The sequence below is a fragment of the Lontra canadensis genome, unplaced genomic scaffold, assembly GCF_010015895.1.
Source record: "Lontra canadensis isolate GAN:19392208 unplaced genomic scaffold, GSC_riverotter_1.0 scaffold41, whole genome shotgun sequence".
Lineage (NCBI taxonomy): Eukaryota > Metazoa > Chordata > Mammalia > Carnivora > Mustelidae > Lontra > Lontra canadensis.
This window is the reverse complement of record NW_022631035.1, coordinates 7,834,205-7,860,713: the sequence shown is the minus strand read 5'-3', so window position 1 is coordinate 7,860,713 and position 26,509 is coordinate 7,834,205. Positions and strand designations below refer to the sequence as shown.

At 53.5% G+C, this 26,509-nt stretch overlaps 1 protein-coding gene across 6 annotated transcripts in view; it reads right to left on the bottom strand.

The window, feature by feature from the left end:
• Positions 1-2,663: 2,663 nt before the first annotated feature.
• The window catches only part of SLC39A11 (solute carrier family 39 member 11), a 316,395-nt gene continuing 292,549 nt past the window's right edge, over positions 2,664-26,509 (bottom strand). For 5 of the 6 annotated variants that reach the window (XM_032870729.1, XM_032870732.1, XM_032870734.1 and 2 more), the window contains 3 exons: positions 7,780-7,878; positions 5,153-5,311; positions 2,664-4,364 (listed from right to left, as the gene is read on the bottom strand). In XM_032870729.1, the coding sequence (XP_032726620.1) occupies positions 4,286-4,364; positions 5,153-5,311; positions 7,780-7,878 (337 nt within the window). In that variant the 3' untranslated portion in view covers positions 2,664-4,285. The remainder of the gene's footprint in view (positions 4,365-5,152; positions 5,312-7,779; positions 7,879-26,509) is intronic. The other variant, XM_032870733.1, reaches the window with a different exon arrangement.

Sequence of the window (26,509 nt, the reverse complement as noted above, 5' to 3'; positions counted from 1 at the left end):
TGCGAACACGCGCCCACCCCTCGTCACAGCTGCCGGGGCGGGGCTGCATTGGGAAGATGATCACAAGTGAACCTGCTCAACACGACTCCCGAAGTTCTGGAACCTCTAAGATCCCCGAGCACTGTCAGGCAGGGCCAGTTACAGCTCGGGCTGTACTCACAGAAGGAAACTTACCTTAAAGCCAGTGAGGCCCGAACCACTGGGACGCTGGGATCAGGTGCCCCCTCCAAAGCCCTGTGCCTGATGGCGTGTGTGTGTCCTTTATTTTCCCCAAAGAGCGCTCCTTACATTGTATAAACTTCGGATCCCCCAAATCCGGGTCCACCCCTGCAAGGGACGAGCCTGCAGACAGCAAGGAGTCCCGGGAAGCCAGGGGTCCCTTCGGTGGAGCCCGAATGGCCTAGCCACAGCAGGGTAAGTTCATTGCAGGTGGGCGGCCGAGAGGGGCGGGTCCCAGCGCGTCCTGAGAGCCCCGCCCCCGCCCCGAGATCGCGGCCCCGCCCCACGCAGGTAGGCCGCAGTCTGCAGCCGGCGGAGCCAGCCCTGGGACCCGCTCCCCGCGCCGCGCCAGGCGCCCCCGGGGAGATCCGCCCAGCAGGCTCGCGGTGACCTGGCACCCGCCGCGCCCCGGAACGTGCGCCCGCGCAGGCAGCCCAGCCTCACGTGGCGGGGCAGGCGGGTAGCACCTGCGGGCCGGGCGGCTGACCAGGGCACATAGCCAAGGGGGGGAGAGGACCTGAGAGCTGGAGAACCCATGCCTGTGGCTTCCCGAGACCCTGTCGCGAGGCTCAGCCCAGGGGCGCGTAGGTAAACATTGGAGGAACTGTATACACTTAAGGTCTGTGCCTTTGTTCTATGTAAGTCATATCTCAGCTTAGAAGGAAGGTGGTGGGGGGAAGGGAAGAAGGACCCCCTGGGCTCCCAGGTGCTTCCAACTTTCACAGATTCAACCATTTATTAGAGGATGTTGGAGTGTAAACGTTGCACCCGGAAAGCTTTAGGGAGAAGGGTCTGGGAGGTCACTTTCTACCTCCTCAGCACAAAGCAGAACCAAACCTGCCGCTGCCTATCACCACCTTGGTGAGAGTAAGGCTTCTGGGACCTCACCTTCCTTGTCAGCAAAATGGGGCAATAATAATATGGAAGTCGAGCTTTAAAGACGGGGAGGAGGGTGCAACCTGCCTGTCCCGCCCCCAGTCTTCACCTAATGGCCTTTTGGTCCTTCCCTCAGAGCAGCAGGCTGGGAATGTCACTGACAGGTCCCCAGCGAAGATCCAGAGGCTAATACCTACCCCTCCCTCTCAGCTACGGTCACCTGGAATGAAGGGCCCATCAGAGACAAAGCCTTGGGGGAACAGGTTTCCTCCATCCAACAGTCAGGAGAGGAGGACTGAGAGGCAGCGCCAGCGGCTTAGAGAAAACACACTTGTATGCTCCAGTCCTGAAATAGTAGCTCAAGGAAAAGACGGAAACCTAGAGATCTCTTACGACTGTTCTTAAATATCCTCTTACGTCTCGTGTCTGTGAGGCTGAGAGAAGTAGAAAGTCACCTGCAAAATTGGATCCCAGCGACCGGCTGAATGTCTGGGCTGGTAAAGTGACAGCCTTTCCACAGAAGGCACTGGTCAGGAAGCAGTGGGGTCCGGAAAAGCAAATCAGAGCTATACGGGAGGATTTGAAAACCTTAGAATTTTCTGAATTCTAAATTCTCAAAGAGCCTCCTTTGTCAGCTGAAACACACTGCCCTTCCACCAGTCTTCTGAAACATTCTTGAAGACACCGTAAATGCTCTGCCCGAAGGAGTCACCCTGCAAGAGAAAGCCAGTTCTCCTCATACACTACCCCGTACTGGCTCCAGAAATGACCAGAGTTGGAGCCCAGCATGCCTCCAAAGGAAGGGCGATGGCAAACTCAAACCGGGGACAATGAGTATTGGAAACCAACACAATTTCAGGATTTTTCTAATTTTACTGACAGACGGGGAGGAAATATGTATAGGGATAGATTTGTCAACACGGGAGGGAAGAACGGAAGTCTAAATGAGTCTGGTTTTACTCACATATAATTTTTAGAGAGATCCTGGGGTTACTGTGCTAGCATGAGAAGCATGGGACTCCAGGTGATTATCCTGAAGTACTGTCACGTGTGACCCAGGATGCCCATTATGTATGGGCCATCTAACATACTCCTAGAATCCCATTACCGTTTGGGAGAGGCAGAGAATGTGGAGCCAGGACACAAAGAATCAGGGTGAGTTTAGAGTTCATCCCCATGGTGGCGGTGGTAGAAGCCAGGAGAAGCAGTTTTGAGGAGTGGTTTTCAGTGTCCAGGGACCAGCATCGAGGGCTGTGGCACGCAAACCAGGCTGTTTCTGAGATGTAACTGGGTCATGGTCTCAGATCTCTAGCTTTCTTGGATCCAGCCCATTTTCGAAATAATTTCTCCTACCGGTCTTACGAGCTCCCAAGGGCCTTCCATTAAATTCCCGTCTAAGTTAGCTGGAATTGGGTTTGTTGTTGGCAACCATGAATCTAACTAGCCTATCTCTTCAGGGCTCTTGCCTTAGTTTCTACTGATATTAGGTAGGGAGATGTTGGGACTAACTTTGGTTAGCTCTCACAGTATCAACCCTGGCAAGAAGCAGCTTAGAGACAGAACACAGCTCATTCACAACAACATCCCCTTTATTGATATTAATCACAGTTATGAGGTCTTGTCCATCAGAAAGTCTGCATTATGTAGAACTACACACAAAGACATAAACATACTCCTACACCAACCAACAAACCCATTAATTTCAACCAATCAGAACCTCTGAAGGTGTCTTCCATTGTGATCATCAGTGCCGCAGAAGAACATCCCCACGCCCAGCATAAGGTTGGCCTTTGAGGTCTTAGAGCATTCACAGAGCAGGGAATACACCCTTGGAAGCAGTTCAACATGTAAACTCAGACGGCCGGCACTGAGAGACACAACACCCGAACGCCTGGGTCTTGGGCTGCCTGGCTGGCTGCAGAGCCCACTCGAGGTCCCACATGCTTCTCTGACCAACGAGGACGGCCAGCAGGCCTTAGCTCTGTTTGAAGCAGACAAATTTATCACCCCGTTGGAGAAACTACGTGTAGGAAGGAGCAGACTAGCTTCTAGTCTAGTTCAAGTCATCCTTTAGAGTCACTTCAGGATGATGACTTGGCTAAGGTTTACCCTACAAGGGGAATGTAAAAAAAAAATCTCTCTTTTTCTGCTGACGCCTTCTTCCTTCTTCATCCTAAACAATCTGGCCAAACTCCAGCAAAGCCTGTGACAGCCTAAGAGTTCAGGGTCAGGTGACAAGTCACATGGTCAACAGGGAAGGACCTACTGCAGATTCCAAATGTTTTTCTCTCAGTTGGGTTAGCTTAAGTGGCTCTATCCATAACTACCTGAGGGTCTCAGTTCCAGCCATCCACTGGTGTCCCCAAGTCTCTGGGAAAACTGAAGGCTATAAACTTACCAAAATAAATGTCTAGAGGATTTGGACACCATGACAAACCCTTTTGTTCCAGAATCTGTAGAAAGCAGAGGTCTCTGATCATAGTTCATAGTTGTCTGAATTCCCTAATTCCCTTAACATCAATAGTGTCAGACATCTTTGCCTTAAAAAAATGTAAAAAGGAAAGAAAGACTAACCTATTTCCTTCCCTTTGTCTGTGTCCTCTCCCATACAGCATCTCCCTTGGGGGACGCAGAGGAAAGGTATATTCCTCTTGGGCTAGCTGGATCTTGGAGCGTGGGTTGCTCTGTCCATGACGTTCTAGTTCCGGTCTCATGAGTAGATGATCACTAGTGAATGAGGAGGAGGAACAGAGGAGAGATGTCCTGGCCATTCTGCTCCGAGTCATGAGGCAAAACTGCTTAGGAGGCTTCTCTCCTGGTGGCTTGTTTGCTCCTGCAGGTGGTGACCTTGAGAAGCTACCACTGAGCCCAGCAAGAAGACCAAGGGTGGGACAGCAGAGACTTCCCCGATCTGCGTGTCCTTGATAATCCCACTGAAGAAAGGTTCTATGCAGTGACCGAATAAAAATCTGGAGGTCCATGACACCCTGACATTCTAAATAAAACCAAGATCTCCCTCCAAAGAACAGTAAAAATTATCTTATGATCATCAGAGTCGATCAGGATAATGAGATGAAAAGGCGAGAAAGGAAGAGTGTTTTAATGTAAAGAAAGAGGCTTATGGTCTCACTGAAGCCAACCATTGTGGTATCCTGGCGCCGCTTTTCCTGGGGTCCGAGGCCTCTCAGCCCTAGCCCAGGCCAACGTCGAGGGACATCATCACCACGAATCCCAGGATGGAGGCCCAGGAGGCCAGTTTCCCGTTACCACTAGGAAGGAAGGGAAGGAAGACCTTAATGTACTCCGGGACACCATCCAAGCTGAAAGCATCCTTTGTGAGGTCCAGTTCCAACAGGAAGTACACCACTCTGATTAATAAGAACATTAATATTGACAAGTAACATTTCTTGGGGCTTGTTACATGCCAGGCAAACTAACTCATGTAACCCCAAAGAGTGATCACATGAGATTGGTCCTGCCACGATTCCCTTGTTACTGGTGGGGAAACTGAGGCATACAGCAGTAACTTGCCTAAAGATACCTCTCGTGGCTCTGGAATATATGCTTGAATAATTAAATTCTTGACGATATTATTGAGTCTGACCTTTTAAACTGGCCTCAACATCATTTGGCTATAAAAACCAAATGAAACAAAGAAAGGGAGGCCCTACCCCCTGACACCTGGCCCACAGCAACACAATGAGACTATGATGGATAGCTTTGGCTATCAGAGCTCACCTCTCCCCTCATTCCAGCCCCAGAAAAATCCAGAAAGAGAGGGGTGGGAGAGCAAGGGACAAGACACAAAACTGATCATCTGGGTGAGTGGAGTGTGAATGCTCCTGCCTAGTGTGATGGGTCCGTCTCTCCAACGCCCTGCCCCTTGCTCCGCTCTCTTTCGTTTCAGACAGCACAGCTGAGAAGGGGGTGGGGATGATCTTGGGGGGGGGGGCAGGAAGGGGTGGGAGCAAAGATGAAGAAAGGGAAGATCTGGAGGCTGAGGCCCTGGGACTGGGAAAGTGTCCAGGGGCAGATGAGGGACGGTTCGCTCTCCAACCTGATCTGAGCCTCGGGGATGATGTCGTCCATGACCACATAGACCATGGCGCCAGCAGCAAAGGCCAGGGCGTAGGGCAGAAGGGGCTCAGCCAGCACCACGGCAAAGGCACCGAAGACCCCAGCCAGCGGCTCCACCATGCCGCTCAGCTGCCCGTACCTAAGGAGAGACCAGAGACACGTGCAGCCACGGGCAGGGCCAAGCAGACTGGCAGCCAGCGCACTCAGACTGCTGACTCAGCCCCAGAAAACAGAGGAATGAGCCACGTCATTCCACGTCGAATCTGTGCCTGGCTGTGCAAAAGGACTGTGTTGGGTGTTTGGCCCCCCTCCTTCTTCCCCGACCTCCTCCGACACGGCAGGTGCCCCCTCCCGCATGTCCTGTAGGGTTTTAAGTTTTCCGCATTGTCTGTTTTCCACAATAGCATTATGGAGCTCTAATTCACATACCACAGGGCACACCCGTTTCATGTGTACAGTTCGTGGTTTTAGCATAGTCACAGGGTTGTGCAACCATCACCACTACCTGGTTCCAGAACGTTCTCATCACCACAAAAGGAAACCCCATACCCATTCGCAGCCACTCCCCGCCTCCCTCCCCCAGCTACCGGCAACCACTCATGTGCTTTTTTTTGTCTCTACAACTTGCTTATTCTGGGTATTTCATATAAAGGGACTCATGCAATGCTGGCATATTTCATCTCACAGAACGTTCTCAAGGTGCGTCCGTGTTGTAACACATATCGGCGCTCGCTTCCTCTTATGAGTAATAGCCTGCTGCGCAGGTGCATCACGTGTTCTCTACGCATTCGCCAGCCGATGTCGGCATTGTCTCTTGACCGGCAGGACACTGGTTAGGAGCGGTGGGGACGTTTCCCAAGGATGGCTGTGCCCGCTAGGTTTGGGGGTTCGAGCCACCTCTGCACCCCTTCCAAGGCAGATGCACCCCTGCCCCTCTGCTGAGGACCTACCTGGCCAGGTGTCTATGGAGGGTTGGTTCTACACTACCCCCATCTCAGATTAAGGTGAGATTTCTTCTTGGGGGGGAAAAAAAAAGAATCCCTTTATTTGAGCAAGTGAGAGTGGGCCTCTGTTGCTTGAAGTCACAGGAGCCCTCATGAAAGCAGCAGCCCGCGGGAGCCCTGAGGATTCGGAGAGCAGGAGAGAAGCCGGTACCCAGTCCCGGTAGCTGAGCCCAGCCAGCTGCTGGGTTGACTACCAACAGACAAGAGAGCTGGGACATCTTTCCCACGATCCCTGGTGTGGGCATCTGGCGAGATATACTGCCTGTGAGCCTCAATCTCTCCGACTGTAAAATGGGGCTAGGGAAACCCAGAAGTGCCCAGGGGCATTTTCCTGCTCAGTGGGCCTCCCCAGCGACAGGACAGGACTGTGAAGCTCCCTCCCCACCGCTTCTCCCTGAGCAGGAGCAGACAGTTGGCATGGGGGAGACACTGTCTACACTGCAGGACCCTCTAAGGGGAATACCACTTCCTGATTTAGGCTGTGTGGATGGGCCAGCAGACCTTCCAGCTCTGTGGTGCGTGTATAATTCCTGGCCTTGGCTTTGTCACTTCGGGGAAAAAAGTGAGTTTGATATCAAGCCCAGACTGGACGAAGAAGAAATGAAGTTTAGTCTCGGGGGTCCAGACGCTGACCATGAGGCCCGCCCATTCCCTCGCCTCCTGTCCCATGGTGCTCCCCATATGAAATGACAGTCACAGCTTTGGGGCTCCTGGAACTCACATTCGAACCAAATCTTTAAGGCCACTTGCCCTGCCCTCACCCTGTCCTCTGTTCTGTAGACGCCAACAATGGAGAAAGAAACAAAAGAGTAAAATAAAATAATTTAAGTATGTGTAAGAACTTGTAAGTCATAAGGTCCCATAAAATGGAAGGCATTTCTAAATTGTTGTTATTAGCAGTCTTTTAAAATGCCCTCACTGAACATTCTAGAGCAGTGATTATTTCAACAAAGAGGTATTCTGGGGCTCAGAGTCCTGAGTTGAGGGCCAAATTAGACTTCTGGTCTCAGAGTCACCACCGAGAACTGGTCATCTGACACTCTGGGCCACGGTTCTCCCCTCTGAAAACTGAGGACTCACCTTACATGTCACTGAAAAAATAACATTAAGGAAAAGACGAGAAAGGCCACGGGGACTATGAAAACATGAAGCTTTCTGAGTGCATCTCCCAGACCCTACTAACACAGTCCTGATCTTCACGTTGACAGGGACTCTGACCAGGGCCAGTGTCATGACTCTTGGGGACTGGCTGCAGTCAGATGGGCCTATGTAAGGGCATGTGACATTGAGAGTAGACCCTACCTGATGGGGGGGAAACCCAACACTGGGAGGGCGTGGCTGGAGGCATTCTGAAATAGGAAACATGACCACTGGGACTGGTTTATGTAAAGGTCGAAGGTCAAGAGATGAGTTTCCTGAGCTTCCTTCTACCCCTGGGGGTGCACGATTCAAAGAGACGGTCGCCCTTTTAGCAGATGCTCCCGGGCCACTTCCGAGATAGAAATGGTGGCTGTCAGAGAAGGAAGCCTGTGCTAAGGGCTGCTCTGAGCTTTACATCAGACACGACCCCCGCCCCCAACAGTGGACACTGTGGAGCACTTACCAGAAGGCTCTCCAGAGGGAGAAGCCAGCCCCTCGCAAGGGGAGGCTGACAGCCAGGCCCTCTGGGAAGTTCTGGATCCCGATTCCAATGGCTAAATTCCTGAAAGAGCAAGAAGGCACATGAAGGCAGCGCCAGCACACACACACACACACACACACACACACACAGGACCCCCAGCCTAGACCCAGGGCCGTTCCTTGGGTGTGAGAGATCCAGGTGAGACCTGCGGCAGGTGCAGGAAGGAGAGAGATTAGGGCACGAGTGGAGGTGCAGGACACCAGAGAAGGGGCCGACGCAGACCTGGTCCCCAGGGATGTTTGATCTTTCTGGCACCACAGTGGACAGAGAACGTGCTGGCTGGGCATGAGGGTGACCTGGGGGTCTGTCACGGTAGCTGCATAACTCTGTGCAAATCATTTACTGTTGGACAGCTCGGATCCTCATGAATAACACAGCCGGGCTTGCCCGGGAATGGTAACCTCTCCCACGAAGGACTGCGCACGGCCATGTGGCCCAGTGACCTCGTGCCTGGAAAGTCCCCAGCAGGTGTCAGGTGCACGGAACATTGTGGTTTTATTCCCTTGCGTCATGGGGATGGGGACACGGCATTTTATTAAGAAGCAACCTCAGAAACGGGACGCGGGAGTACTGAACAGAGACACCGATCTCCTGGGCTTGGCTATCCCGCCGACTCTGAGGGTCTGGCCCTGGCACCACACTTCTTTGGGCCTCTGTGGTGCTCACCGAGATCCTCTCTCCTCTGCTCCTGTGGGACATAGAGGGGCTGGGCTCTGGGAAGTGTTCAGGCTCAAGGACACTCTGCCCACTGTCTACAGAGGGTGAAAAGGACCAGCCTTGGAATCAGGGTCAAGAGTCTCACTTCTTACTTCTTGGGTCCCAGGTCCAGGACTCCAAACCCAGCTTTGGATCACACCATCCAGCCCTGCTTGAGCTATAGGACCCTATAAGCTCCCACCAGCCCTGGGGAGAAATAGTTTGTTCTAGAGGTTTCTGCCGTCAGTGTCATGGCCCACACTGACCCTGAGCTCCTATTTCAGGAGCTGGGGGCATTTGAAATACACTCCTTTTTAAGAAATGAAACCTAAGGATCCATTTGCCAATATTTCACTGACCTCTGCCCTGCCTTCTCAAACAGACCCTCAAAGGAGTGATCCTTTTCCACCCACACTTTTCCAGTATCCCCTGCCCCTCACATGGATAAGTGAATACAACCTGCTTTCTTGACCTTTTGCAAATCCCTGCATCCAAGATTTCTTTCATGAGAAAGATCAAAGCGTCCGGCCAGTCATTGTACCCTTTTGCTGACCGTGGAAACAGCACTTGGTGGTGGGCTCGCTGCCCACGGCCACCGTCTACCCGGCCATGTTCCCAGGTAGGCGCACGCCATTCCCCAGCCTGACCCCGGAGCGGCCAGCCCCATGTCACCAGCAAGTCAGAGGTGGGGCTCCCCGTCCAAAGTCCTCACGGGGACGCAGCCCTGACTGCAGCTACCCGCCAGGCAGACTGTGGAAGCCTCCTCCACATCCTGTCCGGGAGCCACCGTCCTGATAAGCGGCACAGAAACCCCATTCTTCTATCCCTGGCAAGCCACAGCACCTCGGCCCTGCCCTGGCTCTGGCATGGTGCTTCCAGCCCAAACAGGTACACGCCCTCTGAGTCCTGCCAGGCCGTCCTCAGCAGGCACCACCTTGTCAGGCGAGCACCACAGCTCCCCTGGGCGCTCCTGGGCTCCTTCGCCACCCCCCTGACCCCAGCAGGGGCCGCGCCATGGATTCGCCGCCCGTCCCCTCTTCCCGTGAGTTGCTTCTTAACTCAGTTCTGCTCGTCGCGTGCACACACGTGCTCGCCCCCACGTCCCCCGGCTCCGTCGGATGCCCTGCGTCGGTGAGCCATCGACCAGCCAGGGGCGACCCAACAGGAGGACTCGGTCCCCTCCACAACCCCCATCCCACATCGTCACTTGCATCGGCTCAGGGCTGAATTAAAACCCAGAGCCCTCGGCCCCAGCCATGCATTAGCAAACACCCGGGCCTGGGCCCACCCTGGAGACTCCAGGGGATCGCTCCGGTGTCAGGTACCAGATCGTAGACTTGGAGAATGCGCTGCCAGCACTGAGAGCCGGTGACCTAAGACAGCACCAAAATGGGTGAGGACGGGGCTCGTGGCCACGCCCACCTCCGACCCGGGAGCCCCGTCCCCGCCATCCTGACACCCAGCATCACTGGGGTGGCCCCACATGGGAGCCAAGGACACTGGCGGCTCCTTGTGAAGGCACCAGCTGCCGGCAGACTGGGTCCTTCCTAGATACGAAATCTCCTGGGGGGCCCCGGAGAGGCTCCCAGAGAACAAAGAACAGAAGCAGCAAAGGGGGGGTGATGCTTCGGAGACAGGACTAGCAACAGCAGGGACAGAAGAGAGGGGCTCCTAGGTGCCCAGGGCAAAGGAGCAGAAGGGAAGCAGGGGCTCGGGTTGGCAGGGCTGGTCCCGTGGAAGCACGAGCTTGGAGCTGACTTAGCAGGGAGGTGGGGAGGAGGGGCTAGATCAGCAGGCTGGGGCCCGGTGAAGGAGGTGCAAGAGGGCAGCCCGCCAGGAAAGGAAGCCCCAGATGCCCCCTCCCTCTTGCAGCCCTACTCTGCTCTCCCTGGGCGCCACGTGACCCACCGGGCTCTCTCTGCTGCGTCCCCAGGGAGTGGGGTTTCGTGAGCCATCCCCTCCTGCGTTCAGCTTTGGGGAGGGAAAGCCCAGATGAGAAGTTTCCTTTCCTTTCCAGGACAGGCTACGAAGATGCCACATAGGATTCAAAAGCAAGAGGGAAAACCCAAACCTTGGCCTTCCCAAGACAGCGAGGCTGCTGTGTTCTGTGTTTTGTTCTTCCCAGAGGGAGCACAAAGACACCATCACCAGTCTAGACTGTGGCAAATGAGCGGCAGGGAGAGGGAGGTGGGGATGAAGGGCTCATTAAAGGAAAGAAACCACAGGCTCTCCCCCTGCAGGCACCCCTTCCCTTTGGTGTAGAGCCAAGCCCCACAGTGATCTGTCACCTGAGCGGGACCAGGATGAACAGGGAAGGGAGAGAAAGTCCGGGAAAGGCCATCCACAGGGAGAGCAGGGGCAGAGAGGAAAGAGGGAGAGTGGAGGGCAGGTGGGTGGAGGGGGGCTGGGGCCTGGCAAGGGCGATGCTGGCCTCTGGGCTCCTGTTAGGAGGGGACTCCCTGCCCTTATCTTCAGATATCACTGATCCCAAGAGATGAAAGACAGGAAGAAAGCCCATCCTGGTGGGCAGTGGTTTCTGCTTTTTCTTACAGGCCTGGAAGCAGCTACTGGCCTGACCCTATTGTCCCTCGACCAGGCCTGGGTTCTCGTCCGCACCCTCCTCCTCCTCCTCAGCCCCCAGAGTAAAAGTCAGAGAACATTCGGGTTACGGGGCCGTCGGAGGCCCCGTTGGTCAACACCTTCATGGCTAAGGGAGAAACAAAGGCACAGAGAAGGTGCATGTCTTTGGAGATGGTGTGACAGCCAGTGGGTGCGCCACACCGACCTGGGGGGGACCCCAGGCATGCCACCATGACCCAGAGTAAGCTATATGCAACTTGGCCTTCACTATGTCCGTGACCCAGACACAAACTCCCCTCCTTTTCGGGGTTCTTCTGTGGACATTCACAGTCAAGCGCCAGTCACAGCTCCCAGTCCAGAGCTGGTGCTCCTTGAGGGGGTCTTGCCATTAAAATTGCCCGAGGGTCCCGATGAGGCAGCCCTCGGGCTCTGCTGTTCCCACACCACCCGGCGACCTTCCCAACCCCACACCAACTCATGCTCCTCAGCCGTCTTGATTCCGTGACCTCCTCCTGGTCAGGACCAAGGCCAGCTATAGGAACTGACGGCCAGACGGGAGCCCCCTTTCAAGGGTGACTCCGAATCCGCCACTGAGCCCTGGCTACGAGCGAGAGCTTATGTCACATGTGAAGAGAGATGAGAGGAAGGGCCCCCCACCATCTTCAAGGAGTTTACAGTGGAATCGAGGGCAAAGCCCCGTCTACAAAGAACTACAGGATGGTGCCCAATGAGCTCCAGGCTGTACGGGAAGCATGAAGTACCCCATGGAGAACATTCCAGGAGAGGGCGATGATCTCAGACAGAATGTGATGGACTTAGAAGGATGGGGATCCCTTTAATGGACAGAAGAGAGACTGGGAGATGCACGACCTATGGGAAGAAAGAACAGAGCAAGCCGGGCACCATCCAGGCCTTCTTTCTTGCCCTTTCCCCACTTCAATGCCCACATATGCGTGTGCACACACATGCACACACACACACACAGAGACACACGACATGTGCAGAAGTCACAGGCCAGCTCTCCTGGACATCAGTCTTGTAAAAACTGTTCCTGTGCACGGGAAAACATCACAGTCCACCGCGTCTGCTGGCTTTCGGGGGAAAACCTGAGTACTCAGTGCCCTGGCCCCGGCCCCACCTGAGGGCTTTCCCCAAGGCCAAGTGTGGGGATGTACCCCAGGGGTGTCCAGCCCACCTTTGGAGGCAGACTCCCATGCTGAATGAGACGCTTGGAGGGTTCCCTTGAGATCCACTTACTGGCTGTGTCCACTCAGATCTCTCAATGTCTCAGGCCTTGAACTTGGGGAGAGCTTTTGGCATGTGTCCTGTGGGCAGCAGCACAGCACACAGTCCCCGCGGCAATGACCTGCGGCCAAAGTCCGCTCATCTCTCATCTGCCACCTCCAGACACTATGCCCATCAGAAGGTGCCTAAGGTCCTCCAGCTGGAATGGAAACCATCGTCCCTGCCACTTGAAACAGGCGGTGGGAGTGTTGGGCGTGGCTGTGGGTGTTTTACATGTCGCAACACCCTTAGTCCTCTCGACCACCTCAATATCCCCATTTTACAGATGGAGAAGCTGAGCACAAGCAGCTGTCCCCAAGGTCACCCAGCCACAAAGTGACAATGGTCACCTACTTGGGGTCCTCTGGGCCTCACACAGACCCATCAAACCATGCAGGAGAGCGGGTGAAGGGTGACCCAGGCTCTGGTCCCCAGCACGGGAGGCAGGTGCTGCCTTACGCCCACTCAGCAGCGCTCTGCAGGCCGAGCCCACTCTCTGGAGGCAAGGAGAAAGGACAGGACTGAGGAGGCGTTAACCAGAGACCTCCAGAGTTCAGGGGGTTGGAACATCTCTGTAGCTGGTGTTCTCAGCCTTGCCACTGCGGACGTTTTAGGTCAGACCATTCTTTGCTGTAGGGGCTCTCCCGGGCACTGTGGGATGGGTCTCTACCCACCAGATGCCAGGAGCATCCTCCCAGTCCTGATAACCGAAAACGTCTCAGACACTAGAACTTCTTCATGGGGAGGAGGGGAAGTTAGTGCCAAATCGGCCCTGCTTGCGCACCCCTGCCCGGGAGTAATCAACAGCTCAGGTGAGCTGGCTTCCTCGCCAAGTACCCGAACACTGGAAACAGGGATCTGGACCAGCGGGCACAACATCTGATCTCATTGGTCTCACTTGAGAATTTCCAGGCTCGGTAGAACTGAGTCTTCTTGGGGACTCAGCAGTGGCTGGACAGACTCCTGGGATTCAGGGTCAAATTGACACTGGGGAACGTCGGGGACTCTGCTCCCTCATTCCCAAGGCAGCAGCTCTGGCAGCTCAGAGCTGCACGATCCCGGACAAGCTGCGCACTCCGTGCGCTCTGTGAACGGCACCTCCCCAGGTGTGTGCAATGGGACGTTCCTGCTGGAACCCCAACCGCGGGTTAGTGCTCAGCAGTGGGTTTAGTTCTGCGCTTGGAGGCGAGGCATCCCCAGGGAGGCTCCAGCAGGGAGAGTCACCGATCTCCCTGAGGGCGGGCAGGAGAGCACCCCTGCCACCCGCAGCCTGCTCTCCGGGCTACACTCTCTGGCCTGCCCATCACGGAAGGAGAACGGCATATTCCTGACAAACCCCGCTTCACCCGGGCTCTCAGATCCTCCCCTGGGCCGTGAGCGTGTGTGTTCTTGTGCGGCGGGCCCTTACATACTGTTTAGATTGTTATCGTCCTGCCCTGAAAGGCCTGAGTGTTCAGGCTCCGGTGACATCACCGGCTTCCCACTCAGGCTGCCTCTGGAGGTGCCTGACGAGCTCGCAGGTGGGAAGGGGCTGGATGCTCCCCTCGGGGCCCCCGGTACCCTGCCTGCTCCGTGGAGCTGGGTTAGCATGGAAGGGACCTTCCCCCGCCCCCTTCTCTCGGTTTTGGGAGGCTTATTGCCACAGGCTGGAAAGCCGAGATGACCCATCCTTTCCCTTAAAGTCGGGCGGCCCTTCTCCAAGAGGGCGGGGAAGAGCCCCGGGAAGTCAAGCCACAAGGCAGGGTGGCGTAGGAGGGTGACTCAGGCCACCACTGCACACACAAGAGCAGAGAAGCCTCCTGGGTATCCACGGGACCTCTCACTCCCCGAGGGACGCCCTGGGGCTCTTCACCTGGAAGTCTCCCAGCACATGAATCAGTCCTAGCTACGGGCCAGGTGAGAGGCTGCCTCCACGTGATTTGAAAGCACCTGGGGGCAGGTGCCCAAGAGCAGCGTGTTTACGTGTTCATAAAAAGGCTCCAGCGGGTTCGCAGCAGCTCTGTCAATAGCTCCAAACCAAAAGTTATGCAAATGCCCATCAAGGACCGAAGGAATAAAGAAGCAGTGATCTGCTCACCGCGTGCATCGCGTACACCAACGAGAACCGGCGAACCGCAGCTCTGTGCCACAGCAGGCCGCAGCTCAGAAGCGAAACCGAGAGCGAAAAGGCCTAGAGACGAATCACGAACGCGATGTGCTTCTAGCTGCGCAAACGGTGAGCTACGCCTTCTTACCTGCTCATTGATAGGAGGCGTGGGTCCTATAGCAACACTTTATTGGTGAGTTCTCCTTGAAAGTTGTTGATTTTTAGGGGCACCTGGATGGCTCAGTCAGTTGAGCATCCGACTTTTGGTTTCGGCTCAGATCAGGATCTCAGGGTCCTGGGATCGAGCCCCGCATTGGGCTCCCCGCTCAGTGACGAGTCTGTTTGTGGGTTCTCTCTCTGCCCCTTGCCCAGCTCTATCTCTAATAAATAAGTAAATCTTAAAAAACAAAAACCAAAAAAACAAAAAAACAACAAAACCCTAATTGATTTTTAAAGACAATGCATTCTAGCCAAGAACGCAGATGCTCTCCTGGTAGGATTTCAGGTCCTGGGTGGTGGTGGCAGGGGGTGGGAGGGGTGGGGCTCATAGCCGGGCGACGAGTACCGCTTCCCATTGCCTTTTTTTTTTTTTTTAAGATTTTATTTATTTATTTGACAGACAGAGATCACAAGTAGGCAGAGAAGCAGGCAGAGAGAGAGGAGGAAGCAGGCTCCCAGCTGAGCAGAGAGCCCGATGCGGGGCTCCATCCCAGGACCCTGAGATCATGACCCGAGCCGAAGGCAGAGGCTTTAACCCACTGAGCCACGCAGGCGCCCCAAGTACGTTTTAAAAACACTTATTCTTTCTTTCACTCGGGGGCTGTAAGTTTATTTTCTATTTTGTAGACAGAGTAACCAAGGTCCCACAGACGGCAAGTGACACTCTGAGGAACACAGCACGGGTCACCGCGATAAGGCAACCCAAAGCCAGGTTCCAAGCCTTCCCCATAGGCCATCTCTGTATAAAACCACAGAAGCTGGGGAGAAAAGTGGCCAGTGATGGCTTCGGGGAAGGAAGAGCACAAACCCTGAAGTCATTCGTGGCCACTCTCTCACACACCTTACACACGCCCTGACAGGGAATCTGGGGATCTATCCGCTAAGCCTGTACAGATCTAGGCACTTCCTACCCCATCCACGGCTACGCCCGGGTGAAGACCGCCACCATCTCCAGCCTGGTTTATAGTGGCAGTGCCCTGGCTGGTCTCCCTGCTTCTCCCACTGCCCCTCCCATCTGTTCTCTCCACACCTTGGCTTCAAACTGCTGTGGCTACCCCTCTCACCCAGAGGCAGAGCCCAGGTCCTTCCCCCGGCTGGCCACCTACGTGTCCCCGCCTTCTGTCGTCTCGCTGACCTCCTCTATTCCTCTTCCCTGTCTCCCTCCACTCCAGCTGTCCAGCCTCTCTCTCTCTCTCTGCCCTTTTCTCTCTGCATGCTTGGTTGCTCCTGCTTTGGGTGTTTCTACTGGAATATTCCTCCTTGGATATCTGTAGCTCACTTCTTCACCGCTTTTAAGACTAGGCCATCTGACTCTTCCAAGACTGGGTCCTAAAAGACATCGTGGCTTTCATCTATGTTTCTTGACCACTAGCTCTGGGGGAAGCCGGCTGCCGTGTCGTAGGACCCTTAAGCAGCCACACAGAGGCACCCACGTGACAGAAGGTCTCCCGCCAGCAGCCATGTGCTCCGCCGTCTTGGAAGCTGGTCCTCCAGCCCCTTCCGGCCTTCAGGTAAGTGAAGCTCTGGCTGACCCTTGACTGCAACCTCAAGAGGGACACAGAGCAGGGACCCCTGAGCAAAGCCACTCTCCAGTTCCAAACCCACAAAGAACGTGAGATAATGCTTACTGGTTTGAGCTACCAAACTCTGAGCTATTTTGTTATTTGCATGTGTTGTAAGAGAGTCGCCTTCCCACCGAGATCTGCCCTCGTCCCCATATCTAAAATTACAAACCGCCTAGCACTCCCACTCCCTTTAAGCCTAGTGGATTTTTTTTGTCTCCTCTTCTTTTTTTGTTTTTTTTAAAGATTTTATTTATTTATCTGACAGACAGAGATCACAAGTAGGCAGAGAGGCAGGCGGTGGTGGGGGCAGGTTCCCCGCGGAGCAGAGAGCCCGATGTGGGGCTCAATCCCAGGACCCTGAGATCATGACCTGAGCCAAAGGCAGAGGCTCAACCCACTGAGCCACCCAGGCGCCCCCTCCCTTTTTTAAGAGTGACTCCTACCATCTAACCTACTGTACAACGTACTCATTTTTCTTGCGTATGGTCCGCTCTCTTCCCCCATGTCCTACCCGGCATCAGAACAAGCTCAGAATCTCTGTTCACCGCTCTGTCCTGAGCACCTCCAAGAGTGCCGGGTGCACAGAGCCACGAAACGGGGATGCACACAGGTGCGGGCCCAGGAGCTCCTGCAAGGCCGAGTCTCCTCCAGTCCCAGCCCCAGGTCATCACCCAGCAGTGGGCAGGTCACAGCTCCCTGGACCACGGTGTCTTCTGCTCTAAAATAAGGAGGCTGAAGTCAGGTGACCCCTAAGCTCTTTTCCAGATCCTAAGCTCTGTAATTTCTACACAAGGGCGGCTCTGTGGGCTCTCCAGATTCCCAGGGCCACAGAGACAGGCTTCGGCGTTCGCCGAAGTTCCTTTCCCTGGCCGTGCACATCTGGGAAGCCGAAACACAGAACCATCGCTTTGTGCACATCTGGACGGCATAAAGCAATCACTCCGAGAGGAAACTCGGAAACGGCCGCTCAGCAAGCCGCGGTGCGGGCCAAAGGAGAGGGGCTGAAAGGCTCCTTTCTTTTCCACCCGCAGAACAATCTCCTGGGCAGAATCGAGGCTGGGTGCTCTGCGGCTGGAGAGCAGCGGCTGCCACCAGCCTTCGACTGCAGCCTGCCGCGCTGCTCCCTCTGCCTGGCTCCCGGCCAATGCAAAACTCAGAGCAGGGGACTTCTCCAGCCCCCACCCCCTTGTTAAGACCAAACGATACCTTCACTTATCCTTGGGGCATGTGGACCGAGTTCAAAGCCAAATGCCACCTGCGCCTCCTCCTCCCGCAGGGGGAGCGGCTAAACAAACTGAACAGGGAGCTTTGAGCTCTGGTGAGGAATCAAGGGCGATCTGCAGGCAGTTCTGACCGCAGCTGGGCAGAGGAAGCCGCCTGTCAGTGTGTGTGCGGCGGGACGACCGGCCCGGGCCCCCGGAACAAAGAGGAATGACAGTCCTTTGCAAATGAAATGGGGTTCAGGGGCTCTGAACCTCCTGCTCTCTCTCCTCCCCGGCAAAGATAAACAGTGCAGGGGGCGGGGGAGACACGGGTAGAGGAACGTGGGCTTCTACCCACTTCTAAGTCCACCGCCAGTGATGTCAGGGGCTTGGTGTCCAAGACAGCCTGGAGCACGGGAAGGCTTGGGCTTCAATTCAAAGCGTGTGCACTGAGTCAGCCTGGTGCAAACAGTCAGGGATGCTTGCAAGGAGGTGAGGGTTGGTGAAGACCTGGGAGTTAGGGGGTCTGGTCTGCCCTCACTGTCGATCTTTAAAGGTCTCCTCAGGGTGCAGGTGGAGAGCAGGAGCAGGACTCAGGGAGTTACGGTCCTGAGGCCCAGCCCTGGACCCTTAGCTTCAAACCGGGCCACTTCCCCAACGCTCAGCATCCTATGTCCGTGAGACCAGCGCCTTCCGCTCTCAAGCTTGACCAAGAGCCGAGAGCCCACAGCCCACAGCCCACAGCCCGCTGCCTCTGAGCGCACGCTGATGGGAAGAAAACCAGGTGGGGCGCGGGCAAGAGAGCCAACAACAAGGAGATCTTTGCCTTCCCTGTCGTGGCTAGCTGGGGCCGCTGAGCTTTGCTGCTGGGAAACCGCTAGGTCTTCTCAGCTTCTCAGTGTGGATAAGGGTGAGTGCAAGATGCATGTCCCGGGAGGCCAGTGTCAACGAGGTGGGCAGCAGACAACCATCGGCGGGGAGTGTCGTGCCTGCTGCCAGGTGCACGCCACGGACGAGACCAAGATGGTGGGCGCAGCAGCCACCGTCATCAGAGCCGCTGCTTCTGGAATTGGCTGGTGCTGCTCACAGAGGTGCCTGGCCACCAGCGACTGAAGCGAGGGCACCAGACAGCTTACGTAAAAAGCCCCTGCGTTGCACCAGATCCAGAGAGAAGTGCTCCTGAGGAGTCCTCTAATTTTACTCTGGCGATTACCCTACACAAGGAATGCCAATAACCCATTTCAAAGATGTAGAAACCGAGGCTCAGAGAGAGGGTAAAGTGTCTCTCCCAAGTTCATGAGCCCCCAAGGAGCTGAAATCCCAACTCACATCTGCTGATTTGAGAGCTCATGAGGCTCACCTCCCTGTGCTGCCCCCCCCACACTCCTGCAGAAAGCTTGCAGAGTGAGGCTGGATCTTCCTGGAATCTTGGTTTATGAGGGCTAACCCGTGATTATGGGCAGTGTTTCACACCAGGAAGCCGTCTGGTACCCATTTTCAATGGTAGGGGTTAGGGATGGGGAGGCTTAACATAAACATTGTAAAAGAGCCTGTTGGTTTAAAATATTCATGTTCCTTAATTATGTGTAAAATCAAAAGAGGTTCCCAGTATTTTCAAATGAATGGCTGGGTTCTAACACATCTCCGGGATCCTTTTCTTGGTCAGTAACTATAAAGAATTCCTTGGCTATTATATGTAGATCTCAGCAGGCTGGAACGGATGCCGCCCCCCCCCCCACTCCCCAGGGGCCATTTCCTGAGGTCCCTGGAATCCCTAGCCTTCCTCTGCACTCCCTCTGAAGGGTAACTAAGCCCTCCAAGTCTGGAGAGAAGGGAGGGCATAACCACAGGCTCTGATGGGGCACAAAAGGAGGAGAAAGGACCAACAGTGTCCATCACACAGCCAAGAAAGCACAACAGATCATACCAAGACCTGCTTGGTCCCCACCCCAGGAGGCACTCAGGGACACAGGCCGAGTGAGATCCCACCCAGTTAGAGCCGAGACTTAAGGATCATCCCATGCAAATAGAGGATTACAGAGAAGAATGCCTTCCCCGCTGTGTCCTATCAAAAACAGCCAGTCCACTGGCCTCTTCAAGAGCACCAGTGTCATCCAAGACAGAGAGGCAGGAAAACTGCTTTCCATTAAAGGAGATTACGGAGCCGTCACAACCAAAAACAATGCCAAAACCAACAGATAAGACATCAGCGGACACATCTCTAAAGCACATTCGGGAGTGATTATGAAAATTGGATAGGGACAGTGTACCAGACAATTTCATTAGGTCAGTGTTGAATTTCTTGGGTGAGATAACCATATTGTGGTTATGGGAGAGAACATCTTCACTCTTTCTTTTTTCCCTCAAAGTTAAGTAAGTTGCTTTGCTCTGAGACTTCTCAAATAACTTAATATATACATTTAATCATTCATCAAATATTTAAAGAGTCCTTACTATGTGCCAGGTACTCTGTAATTTTTTTTTACTTTTTATTCTGAAATAATTTGATACTTACAGGAAAAGTACAGCTTTCCTGCATCCCCATGATTCAGATTCCCTAATGTTAACAACAGACATAACCACAGGCACAACGATCAAAACCAGGTGAATGACATTTTACATCAATGTGAAAAAGAAGGAAGGATCCCCGTCCCTCCCCCTCTCTTCCCACTACTGAGTAATCAGTTTTCTTAGTTTCTGGTTTATCTTTGTACAAATGAGTAGATACATCTCTATTTTATTACCCCCCCCCCTTTTTTACACAAATGTTAGCATACTACAGATGCTCTTTCTCCTGTTGCTTTTTTCACTTAACAGTATGTTCTGGTAATCCCGGCAAATCAACTCACAGAGCTCTCCCCCCCCATTCTTTGTTGCAGCTGTATACTACTCCACTGTGTGGCCGTACCCATTTATTCAACCCTATTTAGGTTACTTCCAATCCCTTGCAATTACAAACAATGTTGCAATGAATAAAGAACCTTGTGCATATCCTTGATTTCACAGTGGTAGAAGTGTATCTGCATAGTAGATTGCTAAGGGCTGCCCAGATCAAAAGGGAAAGGCAAATGTAGTTTTGCCACATGTCGACAAGTTTCTCTCCAGAAGGGCTTCATCAATTTGCATTCCCACCAGCAGTATATGAGCGTGCTGGTTTTTCCACAGCCTCACCACAGACTATGGTGTCATATTTTAAAATTATGCCCACCTGATAGGTAAGAAATCATATCTTGGTGTGATTTTTTTTTTCTTGGTGCTATTTTAATGAGCATTTTTCTAATTAGAAGTGAGTTTCAACATTTTTCCTACATGCTGGATGGCCATTTTTATACCTCTTTTGTGAACACTGTTCATGTCTTTCCCTCTATTTTTTTGTTTAACAGAATGTTCTTATTCTTAAAAGATGCAGCTGAAATACAGAGGTGAGGGGCCCTGAAATGTCAGATGGTTCAGGGGGAAAGAAAAGTACGTGTGTGTGTGCGCGCGCATGTATGTTTATCTATTGAGAGAACAATAGTCTTATTATACACACACACATACACACACAGCCCCTCCCTCTCCACATACACACAAAATGAGTCAGTCGTCAACAGCTACTGTGTGCCCTCTGATAGCTGCCACAAACACGCTCGATCACCCAGCCTCCCCTTCTGCCTTTACGGCTTCCACATGACAAGTCACTCTGGGAAGGACTTCAATGCCAACAGGCTGGGCTCATCCCTAGGAAGCCCAACAAACTGACAGCATTCTGGTGAGCCACTCCCCCAGCCAGATGTCCCCTGTCTCCTGCAATCCCGTCCAGCCAACGTCTTCAAGGTGGGCCTCCCAGGCCTGATCACTCCCCATCGACCTTCACAGTACGTACCCCGATTACTTACTTTAAATCAACTCACATTTTATTCTTCAAATGTCTTTTTAAATAAAACTGTAATACCTTCGTAAGGGAAAAAAAACACCTGTCTTATTTGCCCAACGCCGATAGTAACTCCAGAAGCAAACATGTTGAAAGCAAATCAGAAATACTGAGTTGGCGTGGATGTGATGGAAATCTAGACACTCAGATTTGGTGTCTGGGTGGATGGTCCTGCGAGCCCCCCCACCCCGGTCCCTGCCACTTGCTAAAGTCAAAAATCCCAGAGGGAAATTCCCGATAATCTTTTCTTCAAGGGGGAAAGGGTTCCCAGTGCAAATAAAGTCTGTGGCCCGGATGGTCACAGTACTCCGATGTGGCATCTGGGAGGGAGATGAAATCAGGATGTTGAAAGAGCTGCAATTGGTGCCTGGAAGGGAATAGTAAGTGCTCAGTACGTGCCGGCTGCTGCTTCCACCACCATGAGGAGGGTAGCCGTGTGCACACAAAGAGTTAACACAGCAGGCCTGAGACTGCCCTCCTTAGAAACCTCTGTTTGCAGAGGTTGGCTCTTTGCTGGCTTCTGGGAACCTGATGAGGGTGTCTCTCTGTGCCCAAACTGTTTGTGCAAATCATACTGTTTATGCTGAACACCTGCTTCGCTTCTGGGAGTCTGGACTTTCAGTATGCAGCAGTCAGAAGGTGCCAATGTGACCAGCCCCCAATAAAATCTCTGGGCACGGAGTCTCTAATGAGTGCCCTGGGTAGACAAGAACTTGCATGTGTTGTCACAAATTCATCCCTGGAGGAATTAAGCACATGAGGTGAGCTAGCAAAGGAAAGGACTTTTGGAAGCTTGTGCCTGGCTTCCTCCAGACTGCCCCACATACGTCCTTCCTTTGCTGATCTGACTTTGTATCTTTTCCCTATAATACATCTGATCCGTGAGTACGACTGAATGCTGAGTCCTGTGGGTCCTTACAGTGAATCACGCAACTGGGGTGGGCCTCCAGGGCAAGCAGCAGCAGCAGGGACTGTGGCTGATGTCAGACGGCTGGGCCAAAGGAGAGCTGCACACAGCAGCCATCGCGCCCTAGGGTTGCAAGTGGGAGGCAGCTAGGGCTCCCGACCTCAGTGGATTGGAAAGGGAGGCTAAGGGCTGGGAGGGCTGGAAGAGGCTCAGTACATGAAACCCAAGGCCGGAGGTCACCATGGGAACACAGGGACAAGCGACAGAGGTGCATTCGAGACAATGTCTGACACCGGGTGGGCCCATCACATCACAGAGAAGATACCAGGAGAAAGGACAGCATCCTACCGATGCTCCCCCTTGGTCAGGAGACAGCTAATGCTGGCAACTGAAATCTGCTTTAGGGAAGAGGAGAAGAGGGAGGGGGAGTGTCCCCCCCACTGCCTGTTTATAAGCCAAACTGAACATATTTAAGACTAGAGGTGACAAGACAATCTTTAAAATGGCATGTGTTTACCATCCAGGCAAATGAAGGCTAAATTCACGGACAAGAGAGGTTCTCAAACTTGAGGGTCCAAGAGAATCACCTAGAGGGTCTATTAAAGCATAGACTGCTGGGCCCACAGAGCAGCCGGTAGACAGGAGCGGGGCCTGAGCACACACACTTTCAACAGGTGACACTGAGCTGCCAGGAGCCACACTTTGAGACCCACCGACACAGAGACATAGATCTACACAGCATGATCCGAATGAACGGACAACAGTCTTCCCGAAACTGCATGGTGACCCTGGGCAAGGAGAGTTCCATGGATCCACTCCTCCAATGGGCAGCAGCTGTATGTGCAGGCTGGGCTCAGGAAAGGCTCAGGGAGGAGATGGGCTGGTCAGAAGCCCCAGGGAGGCTGTCTCGGCAGAGTGCTGGGGAACTGGAAATGTTCTAGAGCCTTCCAAGAAGATGCATGCCCAGCCTGTCTCAGGTACCCACAGCACGCAGGCAGTATTGGGATGTCCCAGCCCAAGCCAGAGTCCAGATGGAACTTTTTTTTTTTTTTTTGGATTAAGTTTCTATTTAATTGAGAATTTTAAGAACATTTAATTTTTATAAACTCTTCATTTTCTTTGAGCCAATGAAAGAGCTCTCTTACAAATTAATTTTGACTGTACCATCCGGAGGTTAAAAAACAGTCTTTCTCTATAGACATTTATATACATATAGACAGACACAAAGTTCTCATAGCTTCTGTTTTAAAACAATATAAATATAAAAAATAAATAATAAAAAAATATAAAAAACAATATAAAACTCACTAGTTCATACGTAATAGCTGGAAGAAATTAAGGGGTCCCTGTCAGGTCTCGGCCCTGCCGAGGGGGTTCTCCCAGCAGACAGGCATGAGTTCTGGGCTCCAGGAAAGACCGCAGGCATCCAGAAAAGGGACAGTCCCCTCCTATTTCCTCAGGCCCAGGGTTTTCGACTGGGGCCAACTTAGCCTCCCTGGGGACACCGGCCATGTCTGGAGACGTCGTGGCTGTTACAGCTGGGGCCGGGCTCCCGACGTCTACCGTGATGAGGCCAGGGACGCTGCTAACCATCCCACAACACACAAACTGCCCCCGTGACACAGAAGTCTCTGCTTCGGGGCGTCGGAAGTGTGGAGAGAAAGCCCATCTACACCTGAGCACAGCAGGCTCTGAAGACAGTCGGCACAGCATCAGCGGGGACCTGTGATAATGGGAAGATGCAGCTAGAAGGTCTCCATTCAGTGACTGAGAAGCCATGCTCCTTGGAGGCGGGCTAGGACGCAGCTGGTGTAGGAGGCTGCCTCATGGTGCCTGAGGAGGGAGATGCACGGAGGGCCCTTCCCCACTGCCAAGGCCAACTCAGAGACAACATCACCCTTTACAAGCCCAGCAAGGCCCACCGCCCTCCTCTCCGAGCCTGAATTCCGAGCTCATTCCAGCCCCTTCTCCCTCCATGCAGCTCGGAGCAGGGACAACCACATCCATCCACTCACATCCCATTGACAAGAGAGAGCGAGTCTGCATATAAATGGCATTTCTGGAATACAGTATTTATACCCTTTTTGAGCTCTTAGCAGGTTTCCCTATAAAGCTCTGCTGTAAATGGCAGGCTGGGTGCCCGCTCAGCTCACAGAAGCCCATTTAACTCACCCATTCATGGCTTCTAAGTATCGAAGTCCCTTACGGCTTACGTCAAGCTTGTGGGGGAGGTCAGGAACTGAATCACCGTTTAGAACATGTTTGTTTTCCCTTATGGGAAAAGGCCTTCCCTCTGAACGGTGGGAAGGCCACAAGAAAGCACTAAAGAAATGCGTCTGAGACAGAACGTGGAGATGGGAGGAATCTGAAACTCCAAGGAGAACATTCTTCAGCCGCGGGGGTCACGATCATGAAGCAATTCAAGGATTAATCATCCCCAGTCACCACTGATTTCCTAGTGTCTCTCTCTCGGCCAAGTTGGCTTGATGACTCAAAAGGGCAACCCCCCCCCCCCCCCGCAGAGCATCTATCCTGCAGGGAAGGGCAGGAGCTGTTGGAACTGAAGAGGGACTAGCAGACCAGACGCTGGGGCTCTGGAGAGTTCCCTGGGGGAGGCCGGCCACACAGGGAGGTGAAGCCCCATGTTTGTCCGGACTCCAGCAGCGTGAGCAAGGGGACAACGGCCTGATGTCGGGAGGGCTCGGAGGGCCTGGTAAGGATTCTCTTTTAATTGTGCTAAAATTCACATGGCTCACTATTCACTGTTCCAACCACTTCTAAGTGGATAGTTCAGCAGCATTTAGTACACTCACAGTATCATGCAACCACCTCCACTACCGAGTTCCAGAACATTCTCATCACCCCTAAAGGAGACCCCATACTCATCGGCCGTCGTTTCCCCTTCCTGTCTCCCCAGCCGGGCTAGCACTAATCTGCTATTGCAGGAGCACAGAAACAGGATCATAGGCTGTGTGACCTTCTGTGACTCGCTTCCTTCCCTGACCACATTTTCAAGGTTCAGCCACACTGTATCCTGTGTCAGTATCTCGCATTTTGGTAAAGACTTATTTATTTGAAACAGAGGGCAAGAGCAAGCACATGAGTGTTGGCGGGGAGGGGCAGAGGGAGAGGGAGAGAGAGAATCCCAAGCAGACTCCATGCAGAGCTCGGAGCCTGACTTGGGGCTCCAGCTCACCACCCTGAGACCACACCTTAGCTGAAACCCAGAGTCGGATGCTTAACCGACTGAGCCACCCAGGTGCCCCTCAGTACTTTGTTCTTTTTTGTGGCCAAAGAACATTCCTGTGTATGGACAGACCCCATTTTGTTTATCCACTCATCCGCGGATGGGCACAAGAGTTGCTACGAACGCATGTGTATGGGTTTTTGTTCGCAGACCCGTTTCAGTTATCGGGGGCCCGTGAGGGGAGCCGAACGGCTGGCTGAGCCAGCAGGAAGGATCTGGTGCTTGTCTCGGAGCGCGGGGAGGCCATTCAGGTTGGAGCCACATTATTAGAATCATGTTTTTAAGCGTTCACTGTGGCTGGCATGGGGGGAGGGTCACGGGGAGGCAGGAGTGGCCAGAGTGGACAAGAGACCAGTCGGGGGGGGGCGGGAGGAAGGAGAGAAGCGGCGGGTCCCATCCCACTCGTCCCTTTTGCCCCTGCTGTGGACATCTCGTCACAAGTGAGAAAGAGCCATCTTCCCTGCTGACATTTTCCCCTGAAATCACAGGTGAGCCAAGAGCGGAGCCTGTTAGGGGCAAGACAGGCACGTCAAGCTGATTTGAACTTCTTCCCACCTGGACAATGAGAAACTCACTGGCCTCCAAGAGCTTTTCATAGTCTCTTTTGGCCGAGAGCAGAGCCCCATTATGTCGGAGGGAGCCTTGCCTTCCAGACTGTTCCCTGCACTGGGCTGTACACCCCAGTGCTTTGCCTCCAAATGGGAGGTGATTTCCACCCTAAAGGAAGCTATTTACTCAAACCAAGCCTCAGCTGTCTTTAACGGTCCCCTTGTTCATACACCTGCCTGACTTCTGAGTCAATCTCAAGCACAGGGTAGAAGTTCAAAGCTGCATAACCTAACACCTATAGCATCCCCCCGAGGCACCCGTTTCTTTAAGACAGAAACAAAATGTCAGCAAAACGAAACAAAATGAAAACTGTCCGCCGCCAGAACTCCCAGCCCCTGTGCAGG